Genomic DNA, 14,976 nt, shown 5'->3' on the forward strand with positions numbered 1-14,976 from the left:
AATCTACAGTCCTCTTTTTCAGATCTGCACTGAGCTCCTTGGACTTTTCTATTGTACGGTGTGTTGGTCAATCCAGTGAATGCTGTCAAACAAACTCTTTGTTGGCACAGAGAAGCTACCAGTTGTAGTCACTTGTGATCATTAACAAGAAGTTAAAAGGCCTTGACAAGTTGAGACATTTTTTGGATCTTTCAGCACCACTGAATTAATAATCTACTGTAAGTGGGTGTATACGTAATTTTTACTGTCGATTTCAGAAAACCCAAAATATTAAAAACAAAAATTAAAACATGTTCACCAAATTCTTTTTTTTTTTTTAATTAACGATGTCTGTTGTACAATAATTCTTCCCCAGAAAAAGAACCGTTTAAAAATAATTGGAAGCCCAATATTGCTATGGTGTTCATGTCCATAATGAGTGTATGAAAACGTCGGACCACAACTGCATGTACATATGGTATATAATTAATGGAAATTGTGCATATTACTATACAAGGTAGTTATAATCCTGTTGTGGCTCTGTGCCTTGGATCTCCATGCAGATCCTCCCTCATGCCTGGCTCGGCTGTGGGCTTTGATTTAGAATGGCCTCCGTCTTTCACCAAGGAGAAAACTAAGAAGGTTGCTCTGGTTCAGCTTTGCGCCTCGGAAGAGAAATGCTACCTTTTTCACATCTCGTCCATGTCAGGTAAATTGCTTGCTTGCAGTCCTAAATGAATCATGGATTGCTCTTGAAGCCTCCCACTTGCATTTCTGTGCTGTTGCAGGATTCCCTCCTGGCCTAAAGATGTTTCTGGAGGATGAGCATATCAAAAAGGTTGGGGTGGGCATCGAAGGAGATAAGTGGAAGCTGTTGTCTGATTATGAAATTAAGCTGAAGAATTTTGTAGAGCTCTCTGATTTGGCAAATGAGAAAGTAAGCCGTTTTTGTTTTTACATACTCGATGTCAATGCTAAATCATTTTTCAATTCTTAAAATGGCAAAGAAAAACCTGGACAGAGACAGTATTGTTGATGCACCAGAGAACACCAAGATTCTGTGTATCCTTTTTTCTGACTCTTTCTCTAAAATTAGCTGAACTGTGTTGAGAAATGGAGCTTGGATGGGCTGGTCAAGCACTTGTTCAAAAACCGGCTCTTTAAAGACAAGGATGTGCGCTGTAGCCACTGGGATGACTTTGGACTCACAGAAGAGCAAAAACGATATGCTGCAACAGACGCCTATGTGAGTGTGACACTCTGCAATTGCTAATTTATATAATTTAAAATATTTAGTAGTCCATTAATTCAGAAGTTTGTGGCCACCTCATCATCGCACCCATATGTGCTTTTTGAACATCAGATTCCAGATTTTGTTCCCCTTATAAAAACCGTCACTCTTCTGGGAAGGCTTTCCACTAGATTTTAGAGCATAGTTCTGGGGGGTTGGTGCTCATTCAGCCACAAGAGCATTAGTGAGCATTAGCACTCCTACCACGTGAGAAGGCCTGGGACTCGGGCCACTTGAGTGGGACACAGGCCTTTTCGTTCCAATGAAGAGAAAATGCAATGCTGCGGCTTGCAAAGGCATTCTATACAATCGTGTGCTTCGAAGTTTGTGGCAACAGTTCAGGGAAGGCTCACGTATGGGTGTGATCGTCAGGTGTCCACATACTTTTGGTCTCTTTATTTTATTTACATTTTTTTGGGAGAGTGAGAGAAATATAGTTTTTTTTGTTATCGTTTAAGTGGAGGATTTTAATGACTGTTTGTTTGTAACGTTTATTTTATACAAATCATTTTCATGGAAAAGTCGAATCTCTGAGGGCAGTGAATGCATGCTTTGTTTATACTCATTTAAATTTCCTTGGACACCAGCTTACAGAAGAGGTATTTTGCAGGTTGAACTCTCAAATCTGATTGGTCAGAAGGTGTGTGTTTTGGTTGTTGTGGGTTTTGTAGAGCTGACTTGGTTATACAGTGCCTTGAAAAAGTATTCGTACCCCTTGAACTTTTTCACATTTTTCCACCTTACAACCACAAACTTAAGTTTTTTTTTATTGAGATTTTATGATAGACCAACACAGAGTAGCACATAATTGTGAAGTGAAACGAAAATGATACTAAATGGTCTTCAAAATTTTAAACAAAAATCTGAAAAATGTGATGTGCATTAGTATTCAGCCCCCCTGCATCAATACTTTGTAGAGCCACCTTTTGCTGCAATTACAGCTGCAAGTCTTTTGTGGTATGTCTCCACCAGCTTTGCACATCTAGACACTGAAATTTTTGCCCATTCTTCTTTGCAAAATAGCTCAAGCTCAGCCAGATTGGATGGAGAGCGTCTGCGAACAGCAATTTTCAAGTCTTGCCACAGATGCTCAATGGGATTTAGGTCTGGACTTTGACTGGGCCATTCTAACACATGAATACTCTTTGATCTAAACCATTCCATTGTAGCTCTGGCTGTATGTTTAGGGTCATTGTCTTGCTGGAAGGTGAATCTCCTTCCCAGTCTCAAGTCTTTTGCAGACTGCAACAGGTTTTCTTCCAGGATTGCCCTGTATTTAGCTCCATCCATCTTCCCATCAACTCTGACCAGCTTCCCTGTCCCTGCTGAAGAAAAGCATCCCCATAGCATGATGCTGCCACCACCATGTTTCACAGTGGGGATGGTGTGTGCAGGGTGATGAGCAGTGTTAGTTCTATTTCCTTCACTCCAGACCGCCAGGGCGGTGCTAAAAGCACTAGTAGTGGAAGGATCTTTGCATCCACGCGTTTTGAGAGTCGCATACAAAAGTTGTCATCTCATGACGCATGACGTTCCTGCCTATATAAGGAAACATCCCACGTCATTTGGCCTCTTCTTCTTTTTTCTCGTGTTGGAATCGCATCTTTTCTGTTGGAATTGTGTTAACTGTGGGAATACCTGCGACAATCTACAGTGCAGCTCGTGACTGAAGAGGACTTCAGTGGGACTCAACTCCACGTGAGCTGTTTGGTCGCTAAGGTAACTTGTTTTATGCATCGATAGTCACTGAATCTTGGCTGCCAAGTTTTCAGGGGCGGTTATTATATCGGTCTTGTCACAAACTGCTCGGTTGCCGGCAGGTTTGTCAGTGTTGAGCGAGTTAGCGAATTGGTTGCCAATAACGTTAATGTGTACTTACAACTTTACGTGAGCATCGGTTTTCTGGTTGCTAGTAAATCGTTGTCTGTAGCGGTAAAGTTGCACTCGTGAACTCGCTAGCCTTAGTTGCCAGGCTAGCAAGCAGCGCTACACCTTGCTTCTTTTCTAAAAAAAATCGCGGGTGAGTAGACACTGAGATGGATTCAGTGAGGTGTTCCACTTGCCCCAATCTAATGGAGGTGCTGGATGCACATGATCGCTGCGCAGAGTGCCTTGGCATGCAACATCTAAGGGAGGCAATGTCTGATCCATACCCTTCCTGTGCGTTAATACCGCTTACTGTTAGACAGGCGGGATTGGCTGGTGTGGAACGTGCGTCTAGCAGTTTTCTGCTCTCGGATTCTCAGACACAGCGTAAGCGTAAGCTTTCACCACCAGTGCATGCAAAACAGCACAAAAAATCTAAGTCTTCGGAGTTGGAGCGTAAAGTGGAACTGCTCTCATCTACAGTGGAGCGTCTGCTGCCTCTGCTTGCAAGGCCCTCCCCCCCCCCTTACAGCAGGGGCACAGGTAGGTACTGTAGAGGAACAGCCTGCACCGCCTGCCTCCTTGTCGCCCGTTGGCTCATGTTCTCAGCCACCTGACCAAGAGGAAGTGATGTCTGTGGCTGCCTCAGACGTCTTTTTCAGTCAGCCTTCTTCCTCGGCGCAGCCACCAAGCGAAGTCCTGCCAGGTGTTGAGCCCCGTGATTCGGGCAGTGATGTTACCTCTGGGCGATCTGGGGAGTCTGCCTCAGTGGTGGGTTTGGTGGAGGCCACACTGAAGGCTTTGCTTGCACGTTTGCAGTTGGACACCGCAGTGGCTCCTACCGGATCTGAGAACATGTTCCTGCGCCGTGTTCAGCGTGCCTCTCTGGTAATTCCACAGTGTCGTGACTTTACTTCTGTGGTGGTCTCTGCCCTGGAGGCTGCTACGAAACCTGCCCGTCCAGACCAGATGTCTCGCATGCTTGCGGCGATGCAGGACCCCGGTGCTGTTGGCTTGGGTAGCATGCCAGCAGTCGAATCAAGCATTGCTTCGCTCATTGTGTCTCCCGATGAAGCACTTCGGGAGCAGGTGCGTTGCCCTAACGCTGAGTGCCGCCGCACAGACGAGCTACTTTCTCGTGCTTACAACTCTACTGCCTTTCTTGGCAGGGTGTCTAACTCGCTGGCACACATGCTTGTTATGCTGCACTCGACACTCAACACATCATCGGCAGACCCACTGGCGGCTGAGGTACTGGAACTTGCACTGCAGGCTATGGGTGTCATTGCCAACCAGTGTGGCACTACCTTGGGCACCTTGCTGCAAGCCCGTCGGCAAGTGTGGCTGGCTCAATCGCCTCTGCCAGAAGTATGCAGGAACAACCTGAGGCACCTCCCACTGGCACCTGGACAGGTCTTTGGGCCAGCAGCACAAGAGGCTCTTGACAGACGTGTGTCTGTTACAGAGTCTCACTCCTGTCATGTGGGCGTAGCACCCACCTTCAGAGCTCCACCAAACCCTTCTGCCTCACGCTTTAGGCATGTGGCCCCTAGAGCTGCACTAAGGTCTCCCCATCGACCCCAGCAGCAGACCCCCAATCCCCCATCTCCCTCGGCTAGGCAGGGTGGCACTCAGCCACACGTGAGTTTTCGCCTTGTTCGACAGACGGGTCCTCCCTGCCGTCGTCGCCCCATCCCTTCCGAAAAACATAGACAGGACCACTGACAGGTCAGGGCCAGTGGCAGGAGTTTTTACAGGCAGCCAGCTAGTGCATTGGTGCGAAATAACAATCAACCAATGGCTACTCGCCACCCTTTCAGAAGGGTACCGCCTGCAATTCCGCCACCGGCCACCAATGCATTCAGGTGTGAGGCAGACAGTTATAACCAATCCAAGACAGGCAGAAGCCTTGTCGAGAGAAGTTCAGTTGTTGCTTCAAAAAGAAGCCATAGAGATGGTCGACCCCATTGTTCACCCAGGGGGTTTCTTTTCAGTTTATTTTCTCGTTCCAAAGAAAGATGGCGGGTTCAGGCCGATTTTAGATTTAAGAAGGTTAAACCGTTTCTTGAAGGTGCTTCCTTTTTGAATGCTACAAACAACAGATGTACTGCAAGCGGTCACAAACCAGGACTGGTTTGTGACCATAGATCTCGAGGACGCCTATTTTCACATACCCATTGCTGTGGACCACAGGCGCTTCCTTCGTTTTTCATTCATGGGAAAGATTTTTCAGTTCAGAGTTCTCCCCTTTGGACTTTCTCTGGTGCCAAGGGTGTTCTCGAAATGCGTCCAAATAGCACTAGAACCCCTTCAGAAGGAGGGAATAAGAGTGCTCCCTTACTTGGACGACTGGCTTCTTTGTGCGGCATTGCCTAACAGGCCAGGGAACATGCTCACCGGTTGCTACTACACATTACGGCTCTGGGGTTCATGGTGAGCCAGAGGAAGTGCAAACTGGTCCCAGTCCAGGCAACACGTTTCATCGGCCTTGCCCTGGATTCGAACACTATGCTGGCCAGTCCCACGCCAGACAGAATAAGTTCAATTCTCACTGGTGTGAACCACCTTCGTGTCGGGGGAACTCGGCGTTACGTTTCTCTCCTTCGGCTGTTGGGGGAAACTCACAGCGGCCTCAGTAGTCATTCCTCTGGGTCTTCTGTGGCTAAGGGCTTTTCAGAGATGGCTTCTTCAACTGCGTCTGTGTCCAGTGCGAGACAGGCACATGAGGGTGAGAATAACACGCCGTTGCATGCTCACGTTAAGACCTTGGTCCCAGGCACACTTTCTCACTCGTGGAGTTCCACTTGGTCCCCCACCGGGATGGTGGGAGGTTATTCGGACAGATGCTTCCCTCATGGGTTGGGGTGGAATCTGGCGTCGGCAAGGTGTGAACGGCACCTGGCCTGCTCCATGGTGCACGTCCCACATCAACACACTGGAGTTGATGGCGGTGTTTCTTACGTTGCGCCACTTTCAGGAAGTGCTGCGGGGCAAACATGTATTGGTACGTACAGACAATGTGGCAAATGTTTTCTATATCAATCATCAGGGGGGCACAAGGTCTGTAGCTGCGCTTCAGGTGGCTCACAGTCTCCTAGTATGGGCTCAGGACAACCTCCTTTCCATAAGGGCATCTTATCTACCTGGACGCCTAAACAGTGTGGCAGATGCTCTGTCATGCGGCAAGGTGTCTCAAAGGGATTGGAAACTGCATCCAGACACGGTGGAACAGATCTGGAAAACCTATGGGAGAGCAACTGTGGACCTGTTTGTGAGCAGTCAGACAACTCATTGTCTGACATGGTTTTCCCTGGGAGAAGAAACGGCAGCGTTGGGCCAGGATGCTCTGGCCCACGACTGGCCGAGGGCCATCCTTTATGCCTTTCCCCCTCTACCATTGTTGTGGAGGACTCTCTGCCGTGTGCACGATCACGGTCACCATGTGCTATTGATAGCTCCTCATTGGCCATCCAGGCCATGGTTCCAGCTCCTGCTGTCACTACTATTGGGACCCCCTTGTCAGCTGCCCAGCAGGCCCGACTTGCTGACGCAGATGGAGGGCAGGATTCAACACCCATGTCCCGAACGCCTGAAGCTCTGGGTGTGGCCCTTGGGGCCCCGGGGCTACTACTGGAGTGTTCAGAAGGGACCAGGAACACTGTGGTGAACGCACGTGCAGAATCTACCCAACGCTTGTATGCAGGCAAGTGGAAGGTGTTCTGTGATTGGTGTGCAGAACGCAACATTGACCCCCTAAGCTGCTCTGTTCCACAGATTTTAGATTTCCTGTAGCACCTTTTAGAGCTTGGCAGGGCTGCATCTACACTTAAGGTGTATGTTGCAGCACTAACAGCCCACCATTCAGACGTTGGAGGTGTTTCACTTGGGTCCCACCGGCTGGTGGTAGCCTTTTTGAGAGGGGCAGTTCGTCTTAATCCTCCTCATTTTGTGCAGAGTCCATCATGGGATCTGAACACTGTGCTTGAATCCCTTTGCTTGCCTCCTTATGAGCCCCTGTCAGCAGCTGACATTAAGTGGCTATCTGTTAAAACAGCTTTTCTCCTTGCCGTCACAACAGCCCGGCGTGTGAGTGAGCTACATGCTCTCTCAGTGAGTACTGTTTGTCTTCGTTGGGGCCCTATGTTTGACAGTGTTTCATTGTGGCCTAACCCAGCTTTCCTCCCAAAAGTCTTATCTCCCCAGTTTAGCAACCAGCCGATTTTGCTGACTGCTATACCGGCGGACAGGATGGACTTGCATGCTGAGTTGTGCCCTGTCAGGGCTCTGAGGTTTTATTTTGATAGGACGGCAGCCTTTCGTATGACAGACCAATTGTTTGTATGTTTTGGTGGCGCTCCGAGAGGAAGGCCTCTGTCCAAGCAGCGGCTCTCCCGTTGGGTTGTGGAGGCAATCACCCATGCCTATGAATCTATGGGACGTACTGTGCCCTCTCCTGTCCGCTGCCATTCAACGCGTGCTCAGGCAACGTCATGGGCAGCTCTCTGGGGTGTACCACTCTCTCTGACATTTGTGCTGCTGCAACTTGGTCCAACACATGTACCGTACATTTGCCTGGTACTACAGGCTAAATGTTGCATCCATGCCATTGCTGTGTGCAGCTGTTCTTCCAGAAGGTGGTGATGCTCTTCTGAATTCCTCATGACTGGGTTGGTATTCATCTTCCACTAGTGCTTTTAGCACCGCCCTGGCGGTCTGGAGTGAAGGAAATAGAACGCTGGTTACGAATGTAACCATGGTTCTGTGACTAAGTGGAAGACCGCCAGGGTCTTTGGTCACTCGGATTGCGTGAGAATGATCTTGAGGCCAAATGACGTGGGATGTTGCCTTATATGGGCAGGCACGTTATACGTCATGAGATGACAACTTTTGTATGCGACTCTCGAAGCGCGCGGATGCAAAGATCCTTCCACTGCTAGTGCTTTTAGCACCGCCCTGGCGGTCTTCCACTTAGTCATAGAACCATGGTTACATTTCGTAACCAGCGTTTTCCGCCACACATGGCGCTTTGCATTTAGGCCAAAAAGTTCAACTTTGGTCTCATCTGACCAAAGCACCTTCTTCCACATGTTTGCTGTGTCCCCTACATGGCTTCTGGCAAACTGCAAACGGGACTACTTCTGCCTGTCTTTCAACAATGGCTTTCTTCTTGCCACTCTTCCAAAAAGGCCAGATTTGTGGCGTGTACGACTTATAGTTGTCCTGTGCACAGATTCTCCCACCTGAGCTGTGGATTTCTGCAGCTCCTCCAGAGTGATCATGGGCCTCTTGGCTGTTTCTTTGACCAGTGCTCTCCTTGCTCGCTCTGTCAGTTTAGGTGGATGGCCATGTCTTGGTAGGTTTGCAGTTGTGCCATACTTTTTCCATTTTTGAATGATGGATTGAACCAGTGCTTCTTGAGATGTTCAGAGCTTGGGATATTTTTTTTATAACCTACTGTAACCCTGCTTTAAACTTCTCCAGAACTTTATCCCTGACCTGTCTGGTGAGTTCTTTGGTCTTCATGATGCTGCTTGTTCTTCAGTGTTCTCTAACAAACCATTGAGGCAGTCACAGAACAAGTGTATTTATGCTGAGAGTAAATTACACACAATAGGACTCTATTAACTAATTAGATGACTTCTGAAGGCAATTGATTGCACTGGATTGTATTTAGAGGTATCAGAGTACAGGGGGCTGAATACTAATGCACACCACATTTTTCAGATTTTTATTTGTTTAAAATTTTGAAGACCATTTCATTTTCGTTTCACTTCACAATTATGTGCTACTCTGTGTTGGTCGATCACATAAAATCTCAGTAAAAAACTGTTAAGTTCATGGTTGTAAGGTGGAAAAATGTGAAAAAGTTCAAGGGGTATGAATACTTTTTCAAGGTACTGTATATTAATGCTGTCCTTTGAATACTATTTTTTCTATAGTAACAGCTCATACATACTTGCTTGTTTGGCAGAAACTGAATATAATCTAAAGGGCCCCATACACGTTCAAAAAAGTCGTCAAAATTTTGTATCAAAATTTTGATATCAAAATTTTGATGCAAAATTTTGATGTAAAATGTCCACACACGATTCAATGTTTTTTCTATCAAAAATTCAGTATTGTCAAAAACTTTGACATGGACGCAGCAGTGGCCGTAGTACTTGTGTTCACTTTGGACAATGAACCGCCTCGGCTTCGACGGAAATGGTCGAAAGACTGGTTGTTGAAACGGCGAACGTACGGTCACGTCAACCTCCTCAGAGAACTTCGTCTCAAAGAACCAGAGGACTTCTGTAATTTCCTTAGGATGGATGCCCCATCCTTCGATGAATTATTGGACCTTGTCAAGCCATTGATATTGAAAGAAGACACTGTGTTGCGTTCATCTATACCACCAAGTGAACGCTTGTCCATCACACTGAGGTACCTGGCATCTGGAAATTCTTTTGAAGACTTGAAATTCCTGACTGCAACTTCTCCGCAAGCAATTGGAAAGATAGTTATTGAAACTTGCGAGGCCATCATCTTTTGTCTGAAGCGTCAACAAACAAAGCCCCCCACACACGCATCAATAATTTGACGACTCTTCAAAAAATATCAAAGTGATTTGATATGTCAAAATTTGGGTTCAAAATTTTGACATCAAATTTTTGACATCAAAACACCCTACACACGATCAAACTTTGTATCAAAATTTTGATATCAAAATTTTGATACAAAATTTTGACGACTTTTTTGAACGTGTATGGGGCCCTTAAGACCAATAATAAATGGACTTATAAAAATCCTGATGTTTAAAGGGCTGATGACACGAACATGACTCTATGCAATTTCTTAAATAAACTATACAACATGGCAAACATGTTAGATTTCTGTTATAATTACGTGAAAAGAAGCTGTTACGCGAATATCCAACTTTTAATTGCACAGCGCAAGAAAACTGGGTCCGTGGCTCGCGGCCATGTGACGTCAGCGGAAGAACACGCTGCGGTTCACTGGCTGTTCTACTCTGGTTCTACTCAATGGAAATGGCGCATGAAAACGCCGGTGAACTCTCTAGTGCTAGCTCTTCCTCTTCTGGGAGTCTAGAATTGTGTTGATCTCTTCCGAATAGAATCTATGATAGCCTACCCTCTTTACCCTTTGCCTCTCGTTGCTAGGCGGCAGTTACATGAAAGCCGCAAGCTTTCACAAGCAAATACATGACTGATATCACGCCGACTTTATGATTACATTTATGATTATCATGTAGAATCTATAGCTCTACCTACCTTTATCTTATGTCATTTCACAACACATGTTCTGACAGGAGGACTGTCTTTGGATTCGGCATAGCTACTAGTAGACCCCCTCCGGAATACTGGCAGTGTTGCCAGATTGGGAGGTTTCCCGCCCAGTTGGGCGGTTTCAAGTGCATTTTGGTGGGTTTTGAATAGGGATCGACCGATATGTTTTTTTCGGGGCCGATACCGATTATTATGGAATTGGGATGCCGATAACCGATATGTGCAACTGATAAATGTAAACATTATAATTCACATGAAATTAAAAATAGCACACACTGACACAGACCTTCATATCCATGAAATGTATGTTTAATTGTAAAATTGAACATGAAATTTTGTGCAGGGAGATGCCAGCAGCATTTGTACAATAAAGTCAAAAATTAGTTAGAATAAAATGAGAAATAAAATAAAATATTCACCAATAAAAAAATAAATCACTCCCTACTATATTACAGCTCACCATTTTCAGTGGAAAATAAATGAAAATACACTCTGGATTCTTTTACACTAAGAACTAAGTAAGACTTACCAACTTAAAGTAGTTTTTAAATAACAAAATCAAGTGTCGGGAGCTGCCTGCAGCATTTTTTAAAAAGTAAAATCAAACAAAGTCGGCTATCACTCCCTATTATGTAACAGCTTAACAAGTAACTATCTACATTCTAATGCTTTTAATGCCCAAGCCTAATATTCCCAATTTAGGATATTGTAGTGAAGGAAGCACAGTTGCTCCGCATGTTAAAAGCTCTGGTTAAAAGGAGCGGCTGCTCCTTTAAGAGTATATCGCTTTCCGAATCAGAAGCGCGAGCGAGGAGAATCACTTGCGCAAGAATTATAAATACTAGTGGAGTACATTACAGCGCAATGTGAAGTAGCATAAGAACATTTAAGTCAAGAGTTTAATTGATGTATTTCGTTCATTAGCATTTATCCAAGCAAGTGTGCATCCACGACACAATTAATTACTGAGCCCACAACAAGCGTCCTGACAAACATAGCCTACTAGCACCATATCACACCTGGCTTGTTTAAATGTTCAAATAGCGCTTTATAAATTTACCTAACATATACAAGTGCAATGCGCTTTCTGAGCACGAGTCACGTCATGAAGTTTACTCATCACCATAACAAATAGCCAGTAGGCTTGCGCTAGCCTACAGAGCACAAACACTACATTTTATTTCGTCTTCCCTTGACCACCTCTCTGTATGGCTGTCATTCTACTGTTCGAGTAGAACTACTGACACATTCACAACGTTTCCAGACGGGGATTTAAAAATGACTGCAGCCTACGTTATGCTGGGGACTGCTTACTACATGACGTAGTTTCAGCGAGACTAGTTGGTTGTAGGCTAATTCAAGTGCTTCCTTCCGTAAGCTAAGTTTGCCTGGCTACACAGATGCAAATGGACAATTTTAACGAGTAGGAGATGAAGAATGTAAACATATAATGATGTGCTTTTGCAACTTGTGTGTTTGTGACTTATTGCGGCAAAAGCAGCGTGTTCTTACCTTGAAATGGGATCTGCTTCTGCCCGAGTGCCTGTACGGCCGCCTTGAAACAGTTCACAGCGGTTAGCTACGCGTGTTGATTGGCTACATCTCTTGAGCCAAACAAATCAGATGTTGTGGTGGGCGGGACCGTGTTCTTGAACTCAGAGAGGCGAGTGCAGGAAAGGACGTGCAGTGACAGTCGCGTTAGGAACGAAATGACTGGAAAAAGGCATGTTATCGGCATATCGGTGGAAATTATGGCCGATACCGATAACCCTAAAAATGCAGAATATCGGCCCGATATATCGGCCAGGCCGATTATCGGTCGACCCCTAGTTTTGAACATATTTTGGGCTGGAAAACGTCAGCAGTATCTGTTGCCAGATACTGCTGACATTTTCCAGCCCAAAATATGTTCAAAACCCACCAAAATGCACTTGAAACTACCCAACTGGGTGGGAAACCTCCCAATCTGGCAACACTGTGTAGGCACTGCCGATGGTAGTAACACACGTTTGTGCTGAACTGAACACCCAAGAGATTCTTTTAAGCTGGGAAGGGTGTCAAAACAATCCAAATCGAAGTGTTCAGAGCACAGGACGGATGTTGGTGAGGGCTTCCACTTGTCACGAGTGCACCTGACTTGCTTCACCCACTTCGCATGCAGCTCGGGATCTCTGGGAAACTTGAATAAACTTACCCCATCCTTGTGGGTTTTGGAGCAAAAGCCGGCAACACAACGCGAAGGCATTATTTTTTATATATATATATATATATATATATATATATATATATATATATATAAAATAATGTATAATAATGTCTAATAAAAATACTAATAATGATAAACTGAACATCTGTCGCATCAACAACAAACTGGTAAGTTAGGAGGAAGGTTCTTTCGCTGACGTCATATAGCTCCTCCTCCTCCTTCGTCTCCTGGGTGCTGCAGCCCCGTCAGATTTGCCCAAATAGCCGCGTTTATCATCATAACTTGTAAAATAGGCGCCTTCGTGAATTAATATATGGATCATCGGGAATTACTTTTTGTGTTATAAAACATCGCCAAAGATGTCAAAAACGTGTCATCAGCACTTTAAAGTGCATATTCTGGACCAGTTTTTTTTTTTTTTTTTATATGAAAGTATGGACACTCGTCCAGAAGGGTAATTTTGCACAAGGTCATCTGTCTACAGCAGAAAAAATAAAATAACAAAACGCGTCTGGAAAAATCCCAAGGGAATCTGGAGCCAGAGTCGTGACGTTACCTGCGGAAGCGCCAGCAGGCTGCGCGAGCTTTGCACGGTTTCAGTGCACAGCCTGTGTAGACCAAGTGCTCCCATTTCTCTCTCATTGTCCGGTCTTTTGGAAAACGATGAGTACTAATCCCATCATGATTGGTGTTGCTACACCCTCCTACGATACATCTGTTAACCATTTTAATAATTACGCGATAACGTTGAAGAAATTTGCAGAAAACCATCAGGTCGTTTTCTCATAAACAAACTAGCGCTGACGTAGGATTCAGAGGGAGGAGTCCTGCATGTGACATCACGAAAATCAATGTTTGCCAGGAAATCCAAATGGCAAGTTTTTTTCAGAGGCGGACCAAGTCGCCTCAAATGGCTTGATTTCAACTGAATTTTTCTGGCATTGCGCAAGGGAAAAAAATTGCAGAGAATGCAGAATGTTACAGATATTTGACCAAAGTTTAATATAAAATAAGAGAATTCCCATTGATCTTGCTCCTGAATTTACCCGTGATATGCACTTTAAGAAAGTAAAATGCATCACTTTGGGGGGGGGGTGTTATTTATTTGTTTGTTTGTTAGACATTTGACATTTTATGGAAGCAGTCTGGGCTTTTTCTTGTTTAAATGACTAGTTTTTTTTTTTTGTCTTATTTAATTGAAGAGAGAGGTTGCTATAACAAGTGATAAGCAGAACCAAATTGGCTTGTGGATATCCCATCTCATCTCATTATCTGTAGCCACTTTATCCTGTTCTACAGGGTCGCAGGCAAGCTGGAGCCTATCCCAGCTGACTATGGGCGAAAGGCGGGGTACACCGTGGACAAGTTGCCAGGTCATCACAGGGCTGACACATAGACAACCATTCACATTCACACCTACGGTCAATTTGGAGTCACCAGTTAACCTAACCTGCATGTCTTTGGACTGTGGGGGAAACCGGAGCACCCGGAGGAAACCCACGCGGACACGGGGAGAACATGCAAACTCCACACAGAAAGGCCCTCGTCGGCCACGGGGCTCGAACCCGGACCTTCTTGCTGTGAGGCGACAGCGCTAACCACTACACCACTGTGCCGCCCCGGCTTGTGGATATAACGTTAAAAAATTTTGTATTCTAATCGTTTGGTAAACTGCTGTGGTATAAGTGGAATAACATAATCCAGACCATGTTATTATGCAGAAATAAATTTACTTCAGTGTGGTATCACATCAGAGTGGCATGGATTATTTTTATGGGCATATTTTGGTTAAATTAAAAAAAAAAAATTAAAAGGCCAAAGCATTTTGGTGACTTCTTCACATTTCCTTCCAGGCTGGATTCATAGCATATCAGAAGCTAGAAAGAATGGTGTTAAACTCAGGTGAATGCACTTTTTGTATATGCTTTTTTTTTTTTTAAATACAAGAAAGTAAGTGGTAGATATACATTGTATGGCCAAAAGTTTGTACATACCTAACCATCACACCCATATGTGGTTCTTTGCAAAACTGTTGCCACAAATTGTACAGGATGGCTTTTGTTTGCTGTAACGTGACAATTTCCCTTGACTGGAACTCAAAGGCCTAGCCATATTCCAGCATGACAGTGCCCCTGTGCACAAGCGAGCTCTATGAAGACATGGTTTGCCAAAGTTGGAGTGGAAGAACTCAAGTGTTCTGCACAGATCCCTGACCTCAACTCCACTGAACACCTTTTGGGATGACCTTGAATACTGATTGCACCCCAATCCTCCTCAGTCCTGACATCAGTACCTCATCTAACTAAAGTACTTGTGGTGTAATGAGCAAATCCACTCCAAAATCTAGT

The 14,976-nt window shown here is 45.1% G+C and overlaps 1 protein-coding gene across 4 annotated transcripts in view; it reads left to right on the plus strand.

Annotated features, from left to right (window-relative positions):
* The window catches only part of wrn (WRN RecQ like helicase), a 138,438-nt gene that overhangs the window by 17,019 nt on the left and 106,443 nt on the right, over positions 1-14,976 (plus strand). For 3 of the 4 annotated variants that reach the window (XM_060908210.1, XM_060908211.1, XM_060908212.1), the window contains 4 exons: positions 543-688; positions 768-916; positions 1,076-1,225; positions 14,482-14,530. The exons of the other annotated variant lie outside the window; for it this stretch is intronic. In XM_060908210.1, the coding sequence (XP_060764193.1) occupies positions 543-688; positions 768-916; positions 1,076-1,225; positions 14,482-14,530 (494 nt within the window). The remainder of the gene's footprint in view (positions 1-542; positions 689-767; positions 917-1,075; positions 1,226-14,481; positions 14,531-14,976) is intronic. 4 annotated transcript variants of the gene reach the window in all.

This window comes from Neoarius graeffei, chromosome 25, assembly GCF_027579695.1.
Source record: "Neoarius graeffei isolate fNeoGra1 chromosome 25, fNeoGra1.pri, whole genome shotgun sequence".
Classification (NCBI taxonomy): Eukaryota; Metazoa; Chordata; class Actinopteri; order Siluriformes; family Ariidae; genus Neoarius; species Neoarius graeffei.